Source organism: Musa acuminata, chromosome BXJ3-11, assembly GCF_036884655.1.
Source record: "Musa acuminata AAA Group cultivar baxijiao chromosome BXJ3-11, Cavendish_Baxijiao_AAA, whole genome shotgun sequence".
Classification (NCBI taxonomy): domain Eukaryota; kingdom Viridiplantae; phylum Streptophyta; class Magnoliopsida; order Zingiberales; family Musaceae; genus Musa; species Musa acuminata.
Window position 1 is genome coordinate 22,970,299 of NC_088359.1, and position 22,768 is coordinate 22,993,066.

The 22,768-nt window shown below is 37.3% G+C and overlaps 1 protein-coding gene across 3 annotated transcripts; it reads left to right on the forward strand.

Moving 5' to 3' along the window:
- The first annotated feature begins 1,890 nt into the window (after positions 1–1,890).
- LOC135652366 (transcription factor bHLH75-like) lies at positions 1,891–3,526 on the forward strand. 3 transcript variants are annotated; one of them, XM_065173218.1, is made up of 6 exons: positions 1,891–2,274; positions 2,344–2,451; positions 2,525–2,590; positions 2,661–2,723; positions 2,806–2,883; positions 3,241–3,526. In XM_065173218.1, exons 1-6 carry the CDS (start codon positions 1,930–1,932, stop codon positions 3,325–3,327), a joined length of 747 nt encoding a protein of 248 aa, XP_065029290.1. In that variant the 5' UTR covers positions 1,891–1,929; the 3' UTR covers positions 3,328–3,526. The 3 variants fall into 3 exon arrangements, with proteins under 3 accessions (XP_065029290.1, XP_065029288.1, XP_065029287.1); XM_065173216.1 differs by having other exon boundaries at positions 2,350–2,451; positions 2,661–2,729; positions 3,241–3,522; XM_065173215.1 differs by having other exon boundaries at positions 2,661–2,729; positions 3,241–3,521.
- Positions 3,527–22,768: the final 19,242 nt, after the last annotated feature.

Sequence of the window (22,768 nt, forward strand, 5' to 3'; positions counted from 1 at the left end):
CGTGTATCGGCCATCTACTATATATTGGTCTGCACTTAAACGAATCTTGTGATATCTTCATGGGACCCTCAATCATGACCTCTTTTTTCATAAACACTCCCCCATTCATCTCCATGCCTTTGTTAATACTGATTGGACAGGGAATTTTGATGACAGAATATCCACGTCGGGGTATATTATTTTCCTTGGAGCTAATCTAATCAGTTGGAGTTCTAAGAAGCAAAAGATAGTTGCACGATCTATAATTGAAACCAAATACCATGTCGTTGAAACCGTTGCTAGAAAACTCAATTGGGTCATGAATCTACAAGGAACTTGACATCAACTCCACTTTTACTCCTATAATATATTGTGACAATGTCGAAGCCACTTACCTATGCACCAATCTAGTATTCTACTAATGCATGAAACACATAGCCATCAACTTTCACTTAGAACAAGTTGTCAGACATCAACTTGTGTTTCTCACGTACATATGGTTGATCAAATAGTAGACTCACTCACGAAGCCTCTCACTCATAAATCATTTTCATCGCATCGGTTCAAGATTGACATCCTTGATAGGAGTACCGTCTTGCGGAGGTATGATAGCAGCTAAGATTTTCCTTGATAATAGCTAAAATTTTTCCAACTGCATGAGGAAATATTGTACCTCTGTTGAAGAAGATTCTTCCTCTTAACGTGTATAAATAGGGAGTACCATATCAAACACAATCATAATATCTTCTTCATTTTATTCTTAACAATAGCCATATTTATGGTTCGCTCCTCTATTCGTTTGATTTGTGATTTGATGTTACGAGGCCACACCTCTATTTATATATTGTAAACTCATAGCATTTGAATATATTAAGACTCGTCACCCTTCTATCCATATTAGGTATGCAAGATTAATTGTCTTACAATTATCTTGACATCTCCTACATTGGTCTTAACGGCAGCTTGGGCAAGTTCTGCTTAGAGGATGAAGGATAAAGCTAACTCGGATTCCAGACTGAATAAGGATCTTGGAGTTGGAAAAGATGTAGCATTTGAGAAGGCAAACTAAAAAGTCAAAATGGTGAGCAGAGACCGTCAACAGCAGCCCCTCGGAGAAATCAGCACGTCTAGATGATGACTAACTCACTAGGTTAGTTTTTGTCATGCTTTAATGGTTTGTGATTGCAGGAACACGCAACATGCGGTCTTAATCATGTCAAAAGAGCAGGTGGAGTTTATTATTTAGTCCAAGAGATTAAAGATTATAATGGAGTCCATTGAAGAAAGTTCTATTCACAGAATACGCAATGATAAGTCATTATCTACCTAAACACATTCTGACCACCCTGTTACCTGCCAGATACATTCAAGTATGATGACTATGAGCAAGTCAGTAGACCACATAATAATATAACGTCATGTCCTAAATCTACTTCTTCCACGTGGGCTGATGGTGACCGGCATAGTGATGAATAGGGAGTTGATTTGGTTCAGTCTTCTTCCTGTTCTTTTTGTGGCCCAACCCTATCCATCCTAAGATGGTAACTGGACATGGGCTTGGAGTGGGTTATGCACACATGTGGAAGTCTGCGACTGTTCATGTAAACCAGATATTATTATGATCATTTCGAGTTGAGATTTCCAGTGACAGACGACCTGACATTAGCTTCTGGCCATCTACTTGCTGCAGGTAATACACATCTCACCCATCACTATCCTGCAACCATTTATAATTGTCGCCCATTATAGAGAGTTTTCTTTGCACGAATCCAATTGTTGTGGATATACTTGGCGAGAAGGACCCAATGATTACTAGCCACCCAAGCTGGAAGCACCACGTACCCTTCGGAGAACCACACGAGGCGACCTTTAAATGGCCGCCCTTGCTCCCCACCATTTCTTCCCACCGTCTTTTTAGGTTCCACTGTAGTGATCCTCCGTTCCGCAGCGATGGCAGAGTTTGCTCAGGGACTCGACTGCCTCTTGCCATCCTTTCTTTCCATGGATGCCGACCCGAGCTTGGAGCTGATGAGCCAGCTCGCGGAGCTAAATGGCTCCGCAATGGAGAACCCAAGCATGGGAGTGATGGGTTACTCCAGCGATCACCATTTCTCGTTGCTGCCATTTACTGATGACTTGTTCAGCTTCTTGTCAATTCCAGAGCCGGAGCATTGTTCTGGAGACAGGAAAAGGAAGACGATGGCGGCACCTCATACAAGTTCCGGGAGCCATTCCGAGCTCTTCTCAGAGGATGGAACGGCAGAAGCTAAAACTAAGAAGAAGAAGAAGAAGAATGTATGCACGGTTGCACTTTTCTGTACTCAATAGTTAAGACGAGGAAGGTTTTGAAGGTGATGTCTTCAGTTTCAGGGAGGCAAGAGCAATTCAAAGCAGGTGGAGAAGCCAGAGGAGGTGGTTCATGTGAGGGCAAGAAGAGGCGAGGCCACTGACAGCCACAGCCTAGCTGAGAGGGTAGGCATACATATCCTTCTCCCTCAGTAGAATAAATTTATATAGTGATACAACTACATCCATATGACTACAGGAGAGAAGGAAGAAGATCAATGAAAGAATGAGACGATTACAGAACCAAATTCCTGGATGTCACAAGGTAATAGCTTAAAGTTCGGCTAGCTAATCATCCCTTCAATTTCTGAAGCTAATTAACCATGCACTTGCAGACAATGGGCATGGCTCGGATGCTGGATCAAACTATTAGCTACGTGCGATCACTGCAGAACCAAGTTGAGGCAAGAAATTTGTCAAAGATATAGAACTTTGTTGTGCTCCTCAAATCTAATTGTCTTACTTTCGGTGCTGATACAGTTTCTTTCCATGGAACTTTCGGCCGCCAGTTACTTGTCTGACTTCGGATTGGGCGTGGATGCCATTGCAACAGCACAGGTGATTCTTACAAACAAAGCTTAAAATGTTAGCAGCACGGACGAAACCAATAGCAGAGTCAAAAGACTGCTCTGCTTCAGGCAAGAACACTATCTAGTTTGGACGGTGGGAGGACAAGATGAAGTCCAGCTGCCTCTCAGACTCAGATGGACCAACTAGAATTGAATGCTTAGAAATGGACATACCAGTGTGTGGAGTATGCTTGACTCCACTATGATCTGTCACATTGGTAAATCTCAGAGAGATACAACACATGCTCTTGTGGCCCCAGAAAAAACCACATGAGAGATAGATAGGGCATGCATCGATAGACTTCAGTGATTGAATATATCACGTTCTCTGCTTTCATGTTTGCAGGCAGAGAAAGCACACGAGGGAGGGGAGGCAGGGAGACTGCTGAGGAAGAGACATGGAGACTGCACCGGCTTCCACATGCCTTTCTGACCCAGCTTATGGCGATGACCACATACACTGCTTCGAATCCAGTGGAAGAAGTCTGCTCCCCGGAATCCATGCATGGCAATGAGCCATATGTGGTTTCCTTCCCACATGTGTTGTTCTCGTCACTTTGTCATGTACTCTTTCTTCTTTCTTTTTATATTTTTTTTATTGCTTTCCATCTTGTCATGTATTCAATGTCTCTTTGTGGGTTTTATATATCAAATATTCGACTCCATTGTTGTCGTCTCACAAAAAAGATGTTTCCTTGGACTATTTTGTTGCCTAGTAAATGGCCAATTCCATGAGCAAATAGAGATAAAGAAAGGCCAAGAAAACTTGGGCTGTTGAAACTTGCTACAGGAAGAGCATTATTATTCCAACTATTTGGGAACCGTTCTACGGATCCTTATAGCCATAAAAATTTGCAAAAATAATATTGTTAGTTAAATTAATAGTATTTAAATTCTTATTTATTATTCATAGTAAAATTTTCTTAGGTCTCTCTCTATTTTCATAGGGTTTTTTTTAGCATATGTTCCTACAATCTTAAATAATTCTTCCAAACTATACATAGTTATTCACAATGAGAATGTGTGAGATTTTTATTTATATATTTATATTTATAAATGATAAATGATGAGACAAAATTCAATTTCAAAATCTCCTTATCATCATTCAAAATTCCTACCTAAACTAAGATGACATCTTTAACTAAATGTTAACTTTAATTGGTTAATAAATTAATTAATTTTCCCTTTTTGAGGACCTAAGGTCCAACTAGATAGGTGATTTACATGGCAAACTAAAAACACATAAATTAAAATAGCAATTTTCTATAGTTAAATGGCATATTGTTCAGCAAGCAAAGCTACGGTTGCTTGGATCATCACAAGATATTATAATGTCTGATGTGTAATGAATGATATGTCAAAATGCTGTGTACATATGGATGCATGGTTTAAGTAACGACAAATAAGAAAAAGTATATAATTGTTGTACTGTCTCTATCTTTAGTTTCTTTATCTTTTGCAGTCAATATAAGATCAACTTCAGGTACTTCGAATGCTAGTGTTAGGGTATTTAACTTATTCTTCAAAGGAATATCATGAAACTTGTACATTTTCAAAAACCAAACATTTTGATTTATTCGGATTGAAATATTGAAGATTACTATATCACTAAATCAACGTTTCCATGATAAATATTGGACTTCTAAAACAAGCATATAAAACACTCACGGCCTGCACAAAATGGAATGGAATGGAATGGAATGTATCAAGAATAATAATACTAGTGCAATATACTTTAGGATGTTCTTTAGATCTCAACTTGGGTTGAGAGATGCTTTATCTCATGATTCCTCGCCGTATACTGCAGAAATTAATTTGTATTAGATTATATTCTTAAAACTCCCTCCTCCACATACTCCACGCATAGGTAATGGATGACTCAAATGGAACACGTGAAATTAATCAAGAATTTTCTTTAATAATTATGGCCAATGGAAAATTTGAGCACAGAATCTTTTGCTAAAGAACAACGAACATTTCGATGGAAGATTTGAACACACAATCTTTCATCTCATCTCTGATATCATTTTAAATTTTTTATCACAATCATTTCACGATGATATTAAAGCTTAAGCCACTAACCACATCACGCATTTATATTCTTAAGAGTGAAGACCTTGTTCCAATTATTAATTTTTTAGTGTATTCCTCTCTCTCTCTCTCTCTCTCGCTGAGGGAATTAAGAGGACATCAACGCATGACTGTGAACTCTGTCGGCACTGGTCCTACTGAATGAATGATCCATTTAGAGCACATCCATGAAGCCGCAGGCTGAGGTCAAAGAGTGTTAACATAGTACCTCGGTCTCCACTACTACAATCCAAAACAAGGGTCTTCTTCTGTCATGGGCACCTCACAGGCACGTCTTCCTTCCCAAGTAGCAACCTCTCCACCTCCACAAGCGCTATCCGGAATCCTGTCATCATCCGACCTCCTCCTGTTCATATGGATCCTGTCACCAGCCACGGGGAGCCCACACGCTCGAGTGATGTCCTTTAGAATGGCAATGATCGAGCTGGTTTTTGTTCAAACAGTGTTGTCCTTCCACTTGAAAAGCTTTCGTGTCATCTCCGCTACAGACCATCCCGGTACCAGATGATGAATTGGCAGCTGCTCGACCATGGAATAAGAAAACTAGGCCTGCATGCATGGCCATCCATCTACATGACAAGAGATATAATTGCTTGAAAGCAATCCTTTCCTTTCGTCCATTTGCTGATCAGGAGACTGTGTTGCGGAAACTCAGGTGCCATGAGTGTCGATGCACATGGATGGAGCACCTGCCCATGCATGCTGTGGTTCTAATGCAAGAACGAAAGGTTCATGTGAACCATCACGACGGAAGACGGATTATGTTTGTCTGCTATGTACAGTGCATCGAATTAGATGAGATCGAACCAGCGAAACGTCCAAAACCATCATGATCTCAGCTTGTAGTGTTTGGCGGCCAGCGAGACGTCCAGTGTCGTCTCCCAGAAGAACAACTAGCTACAATTTGGATGACTCCAAACTCTAAACAGCACAGGCTTCCGGGTTTATGTCAGTAGATTTGTCAAGTCGGATCATGGCAATTCACTCAAAGCACAGATTTAGAGTAGTCACCTATTTGCCAACTGGTAAATGCAAAGCAGATGGTGACCAGTATGTAAACTTACTTGTCTGCATCATCATTGAGATCTATTTAGATCAAACTAGAATATTAGCTTGAGCATCTGTTTACCAAAAGAGTCCAAAACCATCACACTCCCAGCTACAGTATGATTCGCAGTATTGAATGCCACAGAGCTGATAGAATATAATTCAGGTGGTGAGTTATGATCGACAAGGAATTCAAGTTAGTGGATGTGTTCCTTTCAGCAGATGATGAAGCCAAAGGCCTCGGTGTTAGCCAAAATGCGTTGCACTAAGAAATGAAAGGTTGGTGTGTGGAAGAGGACAACTCTGCATGGCCCCTCAGGTGAATGAGTTAAATGTGGTGGGGAACAACCACCATTGGACTTTAAGATCAAGCTTCAATGCTTTTGCAAGGTTGCGTGTCGACATCAGCTACATGGAAATAAGCAGGATTTGGCCTTTGTGGAGGAAGCAAGTTGAAGGGCACTGGATCCGTACATTTGGAGTTCTTTCAAGTTCAACATGGATCCATACTAGACGACTGAAACCCTAATGATATCTGTGCATCCATTTGCACGGAGGCTCCGAGATGGTAGGAAGCATTGAGTACTTCTGCTTAAGATCTTGTGCTTCTTGGGAAAGAGAAAGTTACGTCGCCTATTTCAACTTTGATTTCTAATGTGACATTTGGAATTTTTTTTTATTTATCATATCTTTCTACTCATTTACATAAACATCATTTTATTTATTATTTATAAATATTTATTATAATTTATTTATTCATCAAATCAAAAATAGAAAAGTAAACATAGTGATGTTAACTTCAAGAATCAAATCAATCATCCCATTGGCGTATATCAAATACACGAAGGAGCACTCTCCCAACAATAGATGGAGAGGCTTTATCCTACGATATGAGTTTGTGTTCTCCCAACGACGGATGGAGGTAAACTCATATCGCACTCTCAACAGCAAATAGAGTGGTGTCCCTCACTCGTCAAAGTAGGGACACGTTCCTCCCAACAGCAGATGGAGGGACCGTCTAGCCATCATATCTAACGACCCGTTAATCCCTGAAGGAAATCACCCTACTTGCCCTTGGTAGGGAAATAACATAATCTCACACTGGTCATGTCTATATCAGAATGAAATAACATATTTAAAATATTTTTTTCAAATATCATCAATATCAAATAATATATATTAGTCCTTAATTGACTTGAACCCTAGTTCAATCGATCCAATTGAACTTGATTTACTAGAACCTAACTGAACCGATCTCTAATCCTCATTTAACTAATCTAAAACCACCGTAGACTAGTATAATTTGGACTATATTAGTTTTAATTTAGGTTAAACTGACATGAATAAGTCAATAAATTCAAAATCACCTTGAATCAATCTAAACTAATCAAGCATAGTTTAGTTCAATGGGCTCAAATCCAACAATAATATTGGGCTAGATTAGGCCAGCCCATGTACTAGTCATATGCATTACACGTGACTAAGCTTGCATCACACCAAGCTAGCCCACCCTTGACCCATGGACTGGTCATATGTGTTGCATGTGACTACCCATGATGGTTGGGCTGGGTTAGCCTACGGGCCAGGGCTTGACCCGTGGGTAGGGCCCGACCTACAGGCTAGGCCTGGTCTACTGATTAGGCCTAGCCAATGGGCTGTGGCCTAACCTATGAGTTGGGCCTGGCCTGTGAGCAATTACAATCCAATTTATATCTAATTTCATACCACAACATATATTCACTTACAATTATATAAACAAAAAAACATAATAACATATTAAAATATAAGATTATGAGATAAGCTTTAATACAAAAAAATAATATTCTAAATTAAATAAGAATTATAAATCATACATTCAACACATGTATAATTTCAATATATTCTAATCAAATAAATTTTAAATAATTTAGAATAGCACATTTTAAATTTCAGATCAAAGAATATAAAAAATTTTAGATAATATAGTTTAATCTAATAAAAATTTTAATCCAGATAAGATTAAAAATAAATTATAATACTAGGAAATATCATATATTTAATACATAAAACATGTGAACTTTTAACCTGTTTAAATCTAAAAATAAAAACCTTAAATAGGGGTCAAAGAATATTATAAAAACTTCAGTTGATAGATTTTAATGCAATAATAAAAATTTTGATATTTAAAGAATTGATAAATATTTTTAAACTATAAAACTTTTAATATTTAAAGAATCAAAATAAAAACTAAAACATTTATTTTCAAGAAATGTAGGGAAACTCATCTCTCATCAGTAAGGTGTAACTCATCATTTCCCCCACTCTTGGGCTCGGTTAGGTGAGAAACGAATGAGAGAAATCTCTCCTCTTAAATAGAAGGAGATGAGCCTCTATTAAAGGAAATTTATTTTAATTTTTTATTTATTTAATATGAATTATTTCTATTTAATATACTAACAAATATGATATCACCCTATTTAGAATGCTTAATAGTTATTTCCTAATTCATAATAGCAAACAAGGAAATAGATTAAGATTTTCTAAATTACAAGTAATGAAAAATTTAATTCCTAATTTAACTATTTGATTTGATTACATTTCTCCCCTCTTATGAGAAATTTGGTCCCCAAATTTAGCTCACCTTAATAGAATAAATGAGGATACTGCTCTCATATATCTTCTTCTCTTTCCTACATTACCTCTTGGTTTGAATGGTATTGCCAACAAATCTTTACCAAAGGTATAATTTTATTTCTTAAAACATATTCTTTCCTTTCTAAGATCTGGGTTGGTTGCTCTCAAAAAGTGGCATCATCTCTTAGTTATAGAGGTTGGTAAGATATAATATGTAATGGATCCCTGATATATCTTTAAAGCATAGATACATGGAATATATCATGGATGCTAGCCAAAACCGAGGGCAATGCTAATCTTGTTGGGTCCATCCCATATGTGGGCTTGGACAATTGGGCCTTTTTGAGCCCAAATGTTAATTAAAAGGTAAAATGTGAGGGCAACGAATTAGAGATTAGCGAGCGTGCGTAGCGAACGCATGTAGCAGCAGTGACGACATATAGAGAGAGAGAGAGAGAAAAGGAGAGAGAAAGATTAGGATCTTGAGTTTTCTACTTAACAATCAGTGGCCAAACATTGCTAGTTTTGACCGAAATTTTATGCAGAGAATCCTTGCAGCAAGCTCTATAATCCTAATGGTATTGATCTACAGTTTACCCTCTTTAAGGTACTTTTCTGTTATGCCCATTTTGTGAGATCTAGAATTCTCTTTTGATGAGATCCATCTTATGTGATGATGATATATTATTCTTGAGCCAAGATCTATGTTCTTGATGTTATTGTGATCCTCTGGTTATTCCAGAGAAGATTTACTATAAACCTGTTATCATTACTATTGATAGTGGAAGTTTGAGGTGGACTATGGTCCCATGATTTTTTTTACATTTGGTTTTTCACGTTAAAAATTTGGTCTCACTATGTGATTGATTTATTGCTCTACTATTTATGTTGTTCTGGTTGATAATAATATTTTGATATCAAGTTGGTATTTTGATAAGGAACCCATTGTAATACATAAAGGGGGAAAAGAATTATTCTACTTTAATAGGTTTTTCCCAACAAGTGGTATCAGAGCAACATTTTATTTGGTGCTAGTTTTTCTTTTATGATTGAAATGGAGCAGTCAGATGGTATGATTAAATTGAACTCATCAAATTATTCCAATTGAAAACGTATGATGGAAGATTTGCTTTATTGCAAAGATTTATATAAACCTATCAAGGTTAAAGATAAACCTTCTACTATGGACGATGAGGAATGGAAAGTTCAACAAAGAAAAGCTATTGCCTATATTAGAAGATAGATGAATATAAACTTGCATAAGCATATTTCTGATAAAACCAGAGCTGATGTTGTTTGGCATAGGTTAGAAAATCTCTTTGCGAAAAAGACAATAGGAAATAGAATTTCTCTCCTCAAAAGGCTTGTAAATTTGAACTATAAAGATGGTGGTAATATTGTTGAGCACATAAGCCTATTTTAGAGTCTAGCAAACAAGCTGGTTACTATGAAAATTAATATAGATGATGAGGTGCAAGGATTATTACTTCTCAACTCTTTACTAGAAAGTTGGAAAACATATGTTGTGACAATTTGTAACTCCACGCCAGAGGAGACTCTAACTATAGATATGGTTAAAGACAGTTTGTTAAATGAAGATGCTAGAAGGAAAGAACAAGGTGAATCTTCTTCTGGTGCATTTATTACTGAAAAACAAGAAAGACGTGGAAGAAGTCATAGCAGAAATCCACATGGTTATAGAGGAAGATCCAAGTCTAGAAGAGATATCAAATGTTTTCACTGTAACAGACCAGGTCACATGAAGAAAGAGTGTATGTTTTGGAAGCGAGAACATAATGAAATGAAGAAAAATGAGAAAGAGACTAATATAGTTGCTACTGAAGGTAATATCACTATTGTTTGTAATGATGGTTGTGTCAGTCTTGCAGCTCAGGACAGCAACTGGGTAATTGACTCTGGTGCTTCATTTCATATTACTTCTCATGGTGATTTCTTCAGGTCTTACACTATTTGTGATTTTGGTAATGTAAGAATGGGAAATAGTGGTACATCTAAGATTATGGGTATTGAAGATATTTGCTTGGAGACCAGTATTGGGAGCAAATTGATACTCAAAGATGTAAGGCATGTTCCAGATATTCGTCTTAACTTGACATTTACAAGTAGACTTGATGATGAGGGCTTTGCACATTATTTTGGTGAAAGCAAATGGAAACTCACTAAAGGTTCTCTAATTGTGATAAGAGGAAAGAAGCTTAACTCTTTTTATATCATGGAAGCTAAGCTACACAAAACAGAGATTAATGCAATTCAAAAAGGTGAAAGTATAAATCTTTGGCATAAGAGGCTTGGTCATATCAGTGAGAAGGGATTTCAAACTCTTACTAAAAAGCAGTTCTTACCAGAGTTAAAAGGTACATCTCTTAAATCTTGTGATCATTGCTTAGTTGGAAAAACACATAGAGTTGCATTTCATACATATTCATTATCTAGAAGATCAGATATTATTGATTTAGTTCATACTGATGTTTGTACTATGCAAACTAGAACTCTTAGAGATACTCTTTATTTTGTTTGTTTTATTGATGACCATTCTAGAAAAGTGTGAGCTTTTGCTTTAAAATCTAAAGACCAAGTACTCGATATTTTCAAGGAGTTTCATGTCAATGTTGAAAGAGAAACTAGCAGAAAGCTAAAGTATGTTCGATCAGATAATGGTGGTGAGTACAAGGGCCCTTTTGAGAATTATTATAGGTTCCATGGTATCAGGCTTGAGAAAACAGTTCCTAAAACTCCTCAGCAAAACGGTGTGACAGAAAGGATAAACAGAACAATTAAAGAAAGGATTAGGTGTATGCTTTCCCATGCCAAGTTACCTAGGTTATTTTGGGGGGAGGCTATAAGAACTACAGTTGACGTGATAAATCTTTCTCCATCAGTTCCTCTGAAAAGTGATGTTCCAGAGAGAGTATAGAAAAGAAAAGATATATCTTATAATCATTTGAGAGTCTTTGGGTGTAAAGTATTTGTTCATATTCCCAAAGATAAAAGGTCCAAGCTTGATAGTAAAGCAAAAGCATGTATCTTCTTGGGATATTGTCATGAAGAGTTTGGGTACAGATTATGGGATCCCGTGAACAAGAAGATCATTAGAAGCAGAGATGTTGTATTTTTTGAAGTCCAATTGTTTGATGATGGTGATAACGTTGAGAAGCCAAAAACCTCTGTTTATGTTCCTTGGAGTCTGGGTCTAGTTCCTTCACCTGTAGTTCATGATGATCATGGGGGAGATGAACAAGAAGATTATAGTGAGAATGTAAGTGATGATACTCCTATAGTTTATGATGCTGAACCAACTGAACAAACACCTCTACCACCAGTTGAGATTCTATTGAGAAGATCCACTAGAGAGCGACAACCATCTACCAGATATCCTCCACATGAGTATGTTATGCTTACTGGTGGGGGAGAGCCAGAAACTTACCAATAAGCTATTTTACATGAGTATAAAAATGAGTGGGTTAAAGTCATGCAAGAAGAGATGAGATCCTTGCTTGAGAACCATACCTATGACTTGGTAAACTTGCCTAAAGAGAAGAAAGCTCTCAAGAATAAGTGGGTTTACAAGTTAAAGTCTGAAAATAATAGCTCACAACAAAGATACAAGGCACGACTAGTTGTGAAAGGATTCAGTCAGAAGAAAGGTATTAACTTTAAAGAAATATTTTCTCTTATGGTGAAAATGTCCTCTATCCGAGTTGTTCTTGGTTTGACTGCCCGTTTGAATTTAGAAGTTGAGCAACTTGATGTGAAAATAACATTTCTTCATGGTGACTTAGAAGAAGAAATTTACATGGAGCAACCAGAATGTTTCAAAGTCAAGGGAAAAGAAAATCTGGTATGTAAGTTTTCGAAAAGCTTATATGGACTCAATCAAGCACCTAGACAGTGGTACAAAAAGTTTGATTCCTTTATGATGAGCCAAGGGTATGATAGAACCACATCTGATCATTGTGTATTTATGAAAAAAAATTTAGATAATGATTTATTATTTTATTGCTATATGTTGATGATATGCTGATTGTTGGCCATGATGCTAGAAAAATTGAAAAGCTTAAAAGAGAGCTAAGTAAGTCTTTTGCTATGAAAGACTTGGGATCAATGAAACAAATACTTGATATGAAGATTCTTCGTGATAGGAAGAAAATGAAGATTTGGCTATCTCAGGAGATTTATATTAAAAAGTTTCTTGAAAGATTCAACATGCATAAAGCCAAAGCAGTTTGTTATCTACTTGTAGGTCATTTCAAGCTTAGTTTGAAATATGTCCTACAAGTGAAAAAGAAAAAGAAGAAATGTCCAGAGTGCCTTACTTATCTGCAGTAGACAATTTGATATATGATATGGTTTGTACTAGACCAAATATAGCTCATGCAGTTAGAGTTGTCAGCCGATTTCTCTCAAATCCTAGAAAGGAACATTGGGCAATAGTGAAATTGACATTAAGATATCTAAGAGGTACTTCCAGGTTATGTTTATGATTTGGCAATGATGAACCTGAGTTAGAAGGCTACACAAATACAGACATGGCAGGTGATACTAATTCTAGGAAGTCCACTTCGGGGTTCCTGATGACATTTGCAGGGGAGCAATCTCTTGGCAGTCTAAGTTACAGCATCGTGTTGCTCTATCAACCACAAAAGCAGAATACATAGCAATTACTGAAGCCTGCAAGAAAGCTTTATGGATGAAAAAGTTTCTATAGGAATTGGGCTTGAAACATGAAGGATATATTATTTACTGTGATAGTAAAAGTGTCATTCACCTCTCCAAGAATTCAACATACTATTCTAGATCCAAGCATATTGATGTGAGATATCACTATATTCATGTCGTGCTTGAGATGAAAGAATTATAGTTGGAAAAAGTACATACAAATGAGAATGGTTCAAATATGTTGCCAAAGCCTTTGCCTAAGGAGAAGCTTGAAGCATGTAGGTGAAGAGCGGGCTTGGTACAGCCCACTATATGAGTTGGAGGGGAAGAATTATTGGGTCCAGCCCATATGTGGGCTTGGACAATTGGGCCTTTTTGAGCCCAAATGTTAATTAAAAGGCAAAAGGTGAGGACAGCGAATTAGAGATCGGCGAGTGTGCGTAGCGAATGTGTGCAATAGCAACGGCGACGCGCAGAGAGAGAGAGAAAAGGAGAGAGAAAGATTAGGATCTTGAGTTTTCTGCTTGACGATCAGTGGCCAAACGTTGTCAGTTTTGACCCAAATTTTATACAGAGAATCCTTACAGTAAGCTCTACAATCCTAATGGTGTTGATCTATAGTTTACCCTCTCTGAGATACTTTCATGTTATACCCATTTTGTGAGATCTAGAATTCTCTTTTGATGAGAGTCATCTTATGTGATGATGATATATTATTCTTGAGCCAAGATCTATGTTCTTAATGTTATTATGATCCTTTGATTATTCTAGAGAAGATTTACTATAAACCTATTATCATTACTATTGATAGTAGAAGTTTGAGGTAGACTACGGTCCCATGGTTTTTCCCACATTGGGTTTTCCACGTTAAAAAATTGGTCTCACTGTGTAATTGATTTATTGCTCTATTGTTTATATTGTTCTGGTTGATATTAGCATTTTGATATCAAGTTGATATTTTGATGAGGAACCCATTTTGATACACAAAGGGGGAAAAGAATTATTCTGCTTTAACAGGTTTTCCCCAACAAATATGTACGCCACAAGCCTGACCTTTTGTAAGATCTCAAATGGACCAATTAATCTTGAGACTAACTTCCCCCTTTAACCAAACCTCATACTCCCTTAGTTGGCAACACTTTTAAGAAGATATTCTTACCAACTTCGAACGCTAGATCTCTTCGCCTTCGATCTGCATAACTTTTCTAATGGCTTTGAGCTTTTAAAAATATTTGGTGTATAATTCGAATATTATCAACACTTTTTTTAATTAATTGAGGTCCCGAAAGCTTTCATTCTCCTACCTCATCCCAATATATAGGTGATCTATACTTTCTTCCATAAAGAACTTCAAATGGAGTTATCTATATGCTAAAGTAGTAACTATTATCATAAGAAAACTCAATTAGGTGCAAGTGTATATCCCAACTCTCGCCAAAGTCCAAAGCACATGTTATTAAGAGACCGTCAAGAGTTTATATTATCCTTTCAGATTGGCCATCAGTTTGGAGGTGAAAAGCTATACTAAACTTTAACTATGTGCCCAAAGATTTTTGTAGACTTTCCCAAAACTTAGAGATGAACCTTGGATCTCTATATGAGATAATACAAACTAGCTCCCCATGATATCGAATAATCTCCTTAATATATAAGCCTGCTAGTTTATCCAATGAATACTTCTTGTTAACAAGGAGGAAGTGAGCAGATTTAGTAAGTTTGTTTACTACTACCCAAATTTTGTCATAGTCTTTCGTAGTCTTGGATAATCCGGTCACAAAATCCATAGTGACTTGCTCCCACTTCCATTCAGGAATCGAAATCCTTTGTAATTTTTCCGCAGGTACTCGATGTTCTACCTTCACCTGTTTGCATTTCAGATATTTAGAAACAAACTCTGCTATATCTCTCTTCATACCATGCCACCAGTAGTTTTGGCATAAATCTCGATATATCTTAGTAGTCCCGGGATGGATATTAAATTTTGATTTGTATGCTGTTGAATCTCGGATTTTGATGATAGAACCAATTGATAGTGTTTATAATCTGATCTTCATTTTGAGTGGTGCAGGAAGCTTCGATCAGGAAGAGACAATTAAAGTAGGAAGAATCAAGTTGGACTGGAGTGGAACATGTTAGAAGATTGGATGTCAAGCCGGAGGATCGGTCGACGTATCGGCAGAAGGCTTCGGGCCATGGGTTCAAGCATCGGGCCAAGAAAAGCTAAAATTACGCTAAGGAATTTCAAGTTGCGGATGTCAACTAGTTGATTGGGCAATAGGCCGCAAGAGAGGACGAAGCGTCAATGAACCAATGACATGCTGAACAACATTTGATTTAGCTTTATAATAATTGTCTAGATCAAAATAGGTTTTAGGTGTAATTGGGTTGGAATTGGGCTAACTCAATTAGGGGTCAATCGGGCTCAAGTTTGGGTTATGTTGGGTTAAGTGAAAGGCCCAAACAGTGACCCAACAGGTGAAACCATCGGTGGCATAGTCTCCGAGATTATGTCATGCGGTGGTATTGTAGGAAAATCTAAGGGTGACATCACATGCGTAGCGGAAGAACATAAAACAAAAACCCCAAATTTCCCAATACGTGTTCGTCGTCGTGCATAGATTGGTGCACAAAACCCATGAAATAGAAAACCACATATAAGATAGTTGTGTTATCTAAGGAGATCATATATCCTTGAATCCCCGCAAATTTGTAGGAGTGGATGAAGGAGGTCAAGTATCCTCCTCCCTAGCGGTGATCCACATAATAGGGCTGTAACAATGCTCCTCAAATCTTCATGCCTACTGTCTAAGGAGGAGAAAGGGAGAGGAGAATAGGAGGTGGCAACCAAGAAGCTCCAACCTATGGGCCTTTAGTTCCCTCTTATTTATAGAGGCCCCCAGTTAATCCTCATCCCATTGGCGTATATCAAATACCCGAAGGAGCACTCTCCCAACAACGGATGAAGATGCTTTATCCTACGGGATGAGTTTTGTTCTCCCAATAGCTGATGGAGGTAAACTCACATCGCACTCCCAACAGCGAATGGAGTGGTGTCCCTCACCCGCCAAAGTAGGGACACGTTCCTCCCAACAGCGAATAGAGGAACCGTCCAATCGTCACGTCTAACGACATGCTAATCCCCGAAGGGAATCACCCTACCTGCCCTGTTGAATCTCGTATTTTGATGATGAAACCACTTGATATGTGTTTATGATTTAAACTGCATTTTGAGCTATGCAGGTCTACTCGATCATGTTTAGACAGTTGACGCAGGAGGAATTGACATTGCGCCGGAAGAGATCACGTTAGGATATTGGATGGCTGAATGCTTCGGACGTCGAGCATCGGGCCAAGGAGAGCGAAATTGCACCAAGGATATCGGGGTTGCGGAGGTCAACCGTCGATTGGGCAACAAGCCGCAAGAGAGGACGATGCACCGAAGAATCGGATGAAGCGCCAACCAATGACGTGCCGGGCAACAAAATGTCAATTCGCGTTGTAATAATTGTCTAGATCGAAATTAAGTTTTGGTTTGTGTGTGCAGGATTAACTACGATAACGATGAAGACATAAAGCGAAACAAAGTGCTGGAGTCAAGCGCGAAGGATTCGTTGGGAGTTCGAGAGTTCGACGGAAGTCCGAAGGTTCGTCGGGAATGCTACTGGAACTAGCCGAGAATGAGTAGGGAGCTTGCCGAAGGGTTTTTCGGAAGCTCGCCAGAAGGTTCATTGGAAGTTCACGGAGCTCACCGTGAAAGATCGGAGCTTACCGTAGAAGCTCGTTGGAACTTGCCAAGATTAAATCGTGAAGTCTAGGAGCTTGTCGGGAGTCCGTAGAATGGTTTCCGAGAGTTTATCGGAAGACCGTCGGAAGTTTGCCGGAAGCTCGTCGGAAGAAGTCTTGACTTACGGACTTTGTAATAGCTTAGAAAATATCTTTAAATTTATAGTTAGCACGTTAATTAGGGTTAGGATTAGGTGTTAATCCTATAACCCAAGTAGGGGCCAATTGGGCCCGAGTTCGGACTGGTTTGGGCCAAGTTTGGAGCCCAACCAGTGAGCTGAATTGGCCTAGGCGGTGGCACCGCCCAGCACCCGAGAGCTGGGCGGTGACACCTCCTGGGCTGGGCGGTTGCACCGCCCAGCACCCGAGCGCTGGGCGATGGCACCGCTTGGCTGGGCGGTGGCACCGCCAGCATCGGGAACATAAGAGAATTCAAATTTTTGGAGCCCAAATTTGAATCCTCTTGAGGCCTATAAATACCCCTCAAGTCTCAGCTGAGAATACAACTTTTTGAGCAGCAAGTGTTTGAGAGAAAGGTCTTAGAAAAGTCCTAACTAATCTTGTTTTCATTTTGCTAATGTTCACCTCCTTCTTTCTTGCTGAAAATTTGTAAGAGAGTGAACCGCTTGTAAAGAGTTGTAAGAGGGGTATTTACCCTTCCCTTTCAAGAGATTTGCTAGTGGAAGGTGGGAGCCTCATCGAAGAGGGGCCTCGCAAGTGGATGTAGGTCATTTGACCGAACCACTTTAAAATCGGCGTAATCTCCGGTTTGCGTTTATGTTTATGCATTTATCTTTCTACAAACCTTTACTTTGCTAAGTTCACTGCCCTCATCTTATTACGTACGCTTTCAACGCAATTGAAACGGTTTCAAACGAAACATTATTTTTATCGTACGAAAGATTTTCTAAAACCGAAGTTTTAATCCGCTGCACTAATTCACCCCCCCCCCCCCTCTTAGTGCCGCTCCGATCCTAACAATTGGTATCAGAGCCACGTTTTTCTACCTTGGTTTAACACCCAAATAGAAATGGCTCTTTACGGCTTTCAAGAGGGTCACTCTCTCATTTGTCCTCCTTTTTTCAATGGGACGGACTACACTTATTGGAAAACTCGAATGAGAGTTTTCTTACTTTCTTTGGATTTGAATTTATGGTACATAGTCGAAAATAGATTTGAAATGTCTTCTCTTCAAATGAACCATTGGAATGATTTGGAGAAGAAGATGTTTTCTTTAAACGCAAAGGCTATGAATGCCTTATTTTGCGCTTTGGACAAAAATGAGTTCAATCGGGTTTCTTTGTGCGAAATGGCTTTTGACATATGGCACACTCTTGAAATCACACACGAAGGCACTTCTAGAGTCAAAGATTCGAAAATCAACATTTTAATACATGATTTCGAGCTTTTTCGAATGAAGCCGAGCGAAACCATTGTTGACATGTACACCCGTTATACGGATGTCGTCAATGGTTTACAAGCTCTTGGCAAATGTTTCTCGAATTTTGAACTTGTTAGTAAAGTTTTACGATCACTTTCTAAAGCTTGGGAATCAAAAGTAACGCCAATACAAGAAACAAAAGATTTAAATATTTTTCCACTTGAAGAACTTATCGGCTCATTGATGACATATGAAATGGTGCGCAATGCACATGATGAACACAATCAACACTTGAACCACCTTCCAAAGAATAGGAAGGATTTGGAACTCCGGACAAATGAATACCACTTGAGCGATGACTCAAGTGATGAGGATAATGATGAACTTGAATTTCGGACACCAAATCTTAATAAGTTCATTAAACAAAAATCTAAAATAAACAATGAACTTGAACGGAGGAAGAGGCCAAAGAAGAGGAAGGCAACCGAGGATGAATCAAAAACTTCCAAAGGTAAAACGGCGAATTGGGCTTTGACGGGCTTCGACTACAAGGTAAGTAACTCAACTCTCTTGAATTATTTTGAAATTACTTGGTGTTTTCCATGATGCATTTTCTCTTTTCTTTTTAATAATTATTTTTCTTGAAAATTATATATTTTATGTTAATAGAATAAAATGTTAGATTTAAATAATCATATATATGTGCTTGAGAAGCAAGAATGTGTATTTTGATGATTTCCATATTAACCTTCAATGATGATGCATGGTTTTTATATGGAAGGCTTGATGATTTTTTTTTAAACCTTGTCTTTGGTTTTCAAACATGATGTATGTTTTTGACATAAGAACAAAACTTGAGCATGCTAATATAAAGTCAATCACATAAATTAAAACTAAATAAATTTTAGTTATCTATAAGAATCATTCAAAATTATGTTCAATGAAACCATTGCATAATAATGTAATGAAAATATTAAACATTTTGAAACCATGTTTTAGTGTCATGCATAATGATCATGCTTAATAAATTTTAAAATTATGCATATGAATCCTGTGATTTATGGATTATTGATTTTTACCATAATGAAAGTGCCTTATTAATCTTTGTTGTAATAAATCTTACACTTTCGGTTTTAAACATTATACATGTTTTTATTTGGTATAAGTGAAATAAAATCATATGAATTGAAACAACTAAAAAGAGGAAAATATTTTTTCCTTGAAAAATTATTTTTCTCTATCCTATTGATCTTGATGTTTATTATGATAAATCTATGTATACCATTTTGAATCTCTTGAAAGTAATGTTGATATTTTGATGATTTTGATGATTTAAATTTGAAATGAGTTTTATCAAAATCATGATATTGATTTTTTGGAATAACATGAGATTACCTTTTATGATCATTTTGATTCATGGAATTTTGGATTCATGACTTGGCCTTACATTTATTTATGAGATGGTTGAAATCTTTGTACGTTTGAATTCTTCCCTTCTCCTTTCAATTTATGCATGTTATATGTTAAAGATTTAAAACCATGTTTTGGTATCATGCATATCTAAGAAATATTGATGTGACAAATTGAATAAGTTGAAAATGAATGATGATTTTTCTCTTGAATATAACTTGTGATATTTTTTATATAAATCATCATTTTGATTTCTCGACATTCGATACATGAGATTTTATTATAAATCAAAATTTCTCATTAATCGATCTTCTACGATTTTACTTGCTATTCTCTTGAGAGGAGATTTTCTAAATGAATCATGATTTTTCCTTGTGAGTTCTTGGAGTTATTACTTGATTTTTCTTTTAAAACAAGATCTCTTCTTTGTACTCCTATGATTTTTCTTGATATTTTATTTAAAAAAGATATTTACTATATGAATTATGTCTTTTGGTATTCAAATGATTTTATCCTTCATGACATGATTTCTTTATATTTATGGCTTGCATGGCTTGGAATGTTTTGGTATAATGCATGCAATGATGAAATATTCATAAACTTAAAATGATGTATGCAATACTTATGATAATAATGTACATGATGTATTTATTGCATATGATGTGTATCATGAATGCTTTAAATGATGAATGTTTGGTATCATGATCAACATGTTGATAAATGCTTGAAAATTTTAATGTTTGAGTATCATGTATGATATGCTTATTAATAATGATTGATTTATTTTTTGGTATCGTGCATGAAAAATAAGGTTATTGAAATTGTGTATGTTTTAATTTGAATATATAATGATGCACAAATAAGAATGATACTTACCTTTGTCATATGAAAATTGATATAAGGGTCTTCCCTTCTTTTTGACAATGACAAAGGGGGAGCAAGAATTTCTAGCGTGGACATCATGAAAAGAGGCAAACTAACTAGCTTGCACAATTCAAGATGAAAGCAAAAATTGTACTTCTCAAAAGAGAAGATGCAAATGTAACATTTGCCAAATTGTTTGCTTGCCTCATGTAAAACATTATCTCTTTCTAGTTTGGCATTTTTGCTAGCTTGTATGTTGCAAAACTTGATCATTTTTTCAAACATTTTGCTAGCTTACACTTTGCAAAGAAAGCAAAAATGGCACTTCTAGAAGAAAGAGCTTGTTATTTTGAACATCACAAGCTTGCCTATCTTAAGAAACAAAAATTGTAAAAGTGCTATCTTGCCTATCTCAAGAAGCAAAACTTGCAACTTGCACATTGCAATAGGAAGCAAGAATTATGAGCTTACACAAGAAAGTTATCTTGCATTTGCTTTCGAAATTTTTGCTAGCTTGTATATTGTGAAACTTACATATCGTAAAAATTGCTAGCTTGTAGTCTAAAGAGAAGCAAAAAGTTGCTATCTCAAAAGAAGCAAATATGCTATCTTTCCTATCTTAAGAGGCAAAAATGCTAACTTGCACATCTAGCAAAACTTGACAAATTTGCATATTTCAAGAAGCAAGAGTTGCTTTCTTGAACATCTCAATATTGCTAGCTTGCATGATGTAGAACTTACTATCTTGAACATTACCAAAAGTGCTATCTTGTATGCTGTAAAACTTGCATATCTAAAACTTGATAGCTTGAATGTCCTAAGCATGATGCATTACTTGCTAAATTTTCTAGCTTCAAAACTGCATGATGATAAAACTTAATATTATGTTTTTCATGCAATGAGTTGAACTTATATTACAAACACAAAGAATAGTTGTACTTCTCCTTTTTGTTGATGACAAAGGGGGAGAAGTATGTTGATGACATGATATGCATAAGTTTATGCATATGTTCATGATGATGTGTTACAAGTATTCATGATGAATATTGCAATGACTTGAATTCAAGGTTCTATCAATATGGCATATTGATAGGGGGAGTTTGTTTAAACTCCGGGAGTTAAGGTTAACTCCGTCATCAAGTGGTTGTCATCATCAAAAAGGGGGAGATTGTTGAATCTCGTATTTTGATGATGAAACCACTTGATATGTGTTTATGATTTAAACTACATTTTGAGCGATGTAGGTCTACTCAATCAGGTTTAGACAGTTGACGCAGGAGGAATTGACATTGCGCCGGAAGAGATCACGTTAGGATATTGGATGGCTGAATGCTTCGGACGTCGAGCATCGGGCCAAGGAAAGCGAAATTGCACCAAGGATATCGGGGTTACGGAGGTCAACCGCCGATTGGGCAACAAGCCGCAAGAGAGGACGATGCACCGAAGAATCAGACGAAGCGCTAACCAATGACGTGTCGGGCAACAGAATGTCAATTCGCGTTGTAATAATTGTCTAGATCGGAGTTAAGTTTTGGTTTGTGTGTGCAGGATTAACTACGATAACGATGAAGACATAAAGCGAAACAAAGTGCTGGAGTCAAGCGCGAAGGATTCGTTGGGAGTTCGAGAGTTCGACGGAAGTCCGAAGGTTCGTCGGGAATGCTACTGGAACTAGCCGAGAATGAGTAGGGAGCTTGCCGAAGGGTTTTTCGAAAGCTCGCCGGAAGGTTCATTGGAAGTTCGCGGAGCTCACCGAGAAAGATCGGAGCTTACCGTAGAAGCTCATTGGAACTCGCCAAGATTAAATCGTGAAGTCTAGGAGCTTGTCAGGAGTCCGCAGAATGGTTTCCGAGAGTTTATCGGAAGACTGTCGGAAGTTCGCCGGAAGCTCGCCGGAAGAAGTCTTGACTTACGGACTTTGTAATAGCTTAGAAAATATCTTTAAATTCGTAGTTAGCACGTTAATTAGGGTTTGCATTTATCTTTCTGCAAACCTTTACTTTGCTAA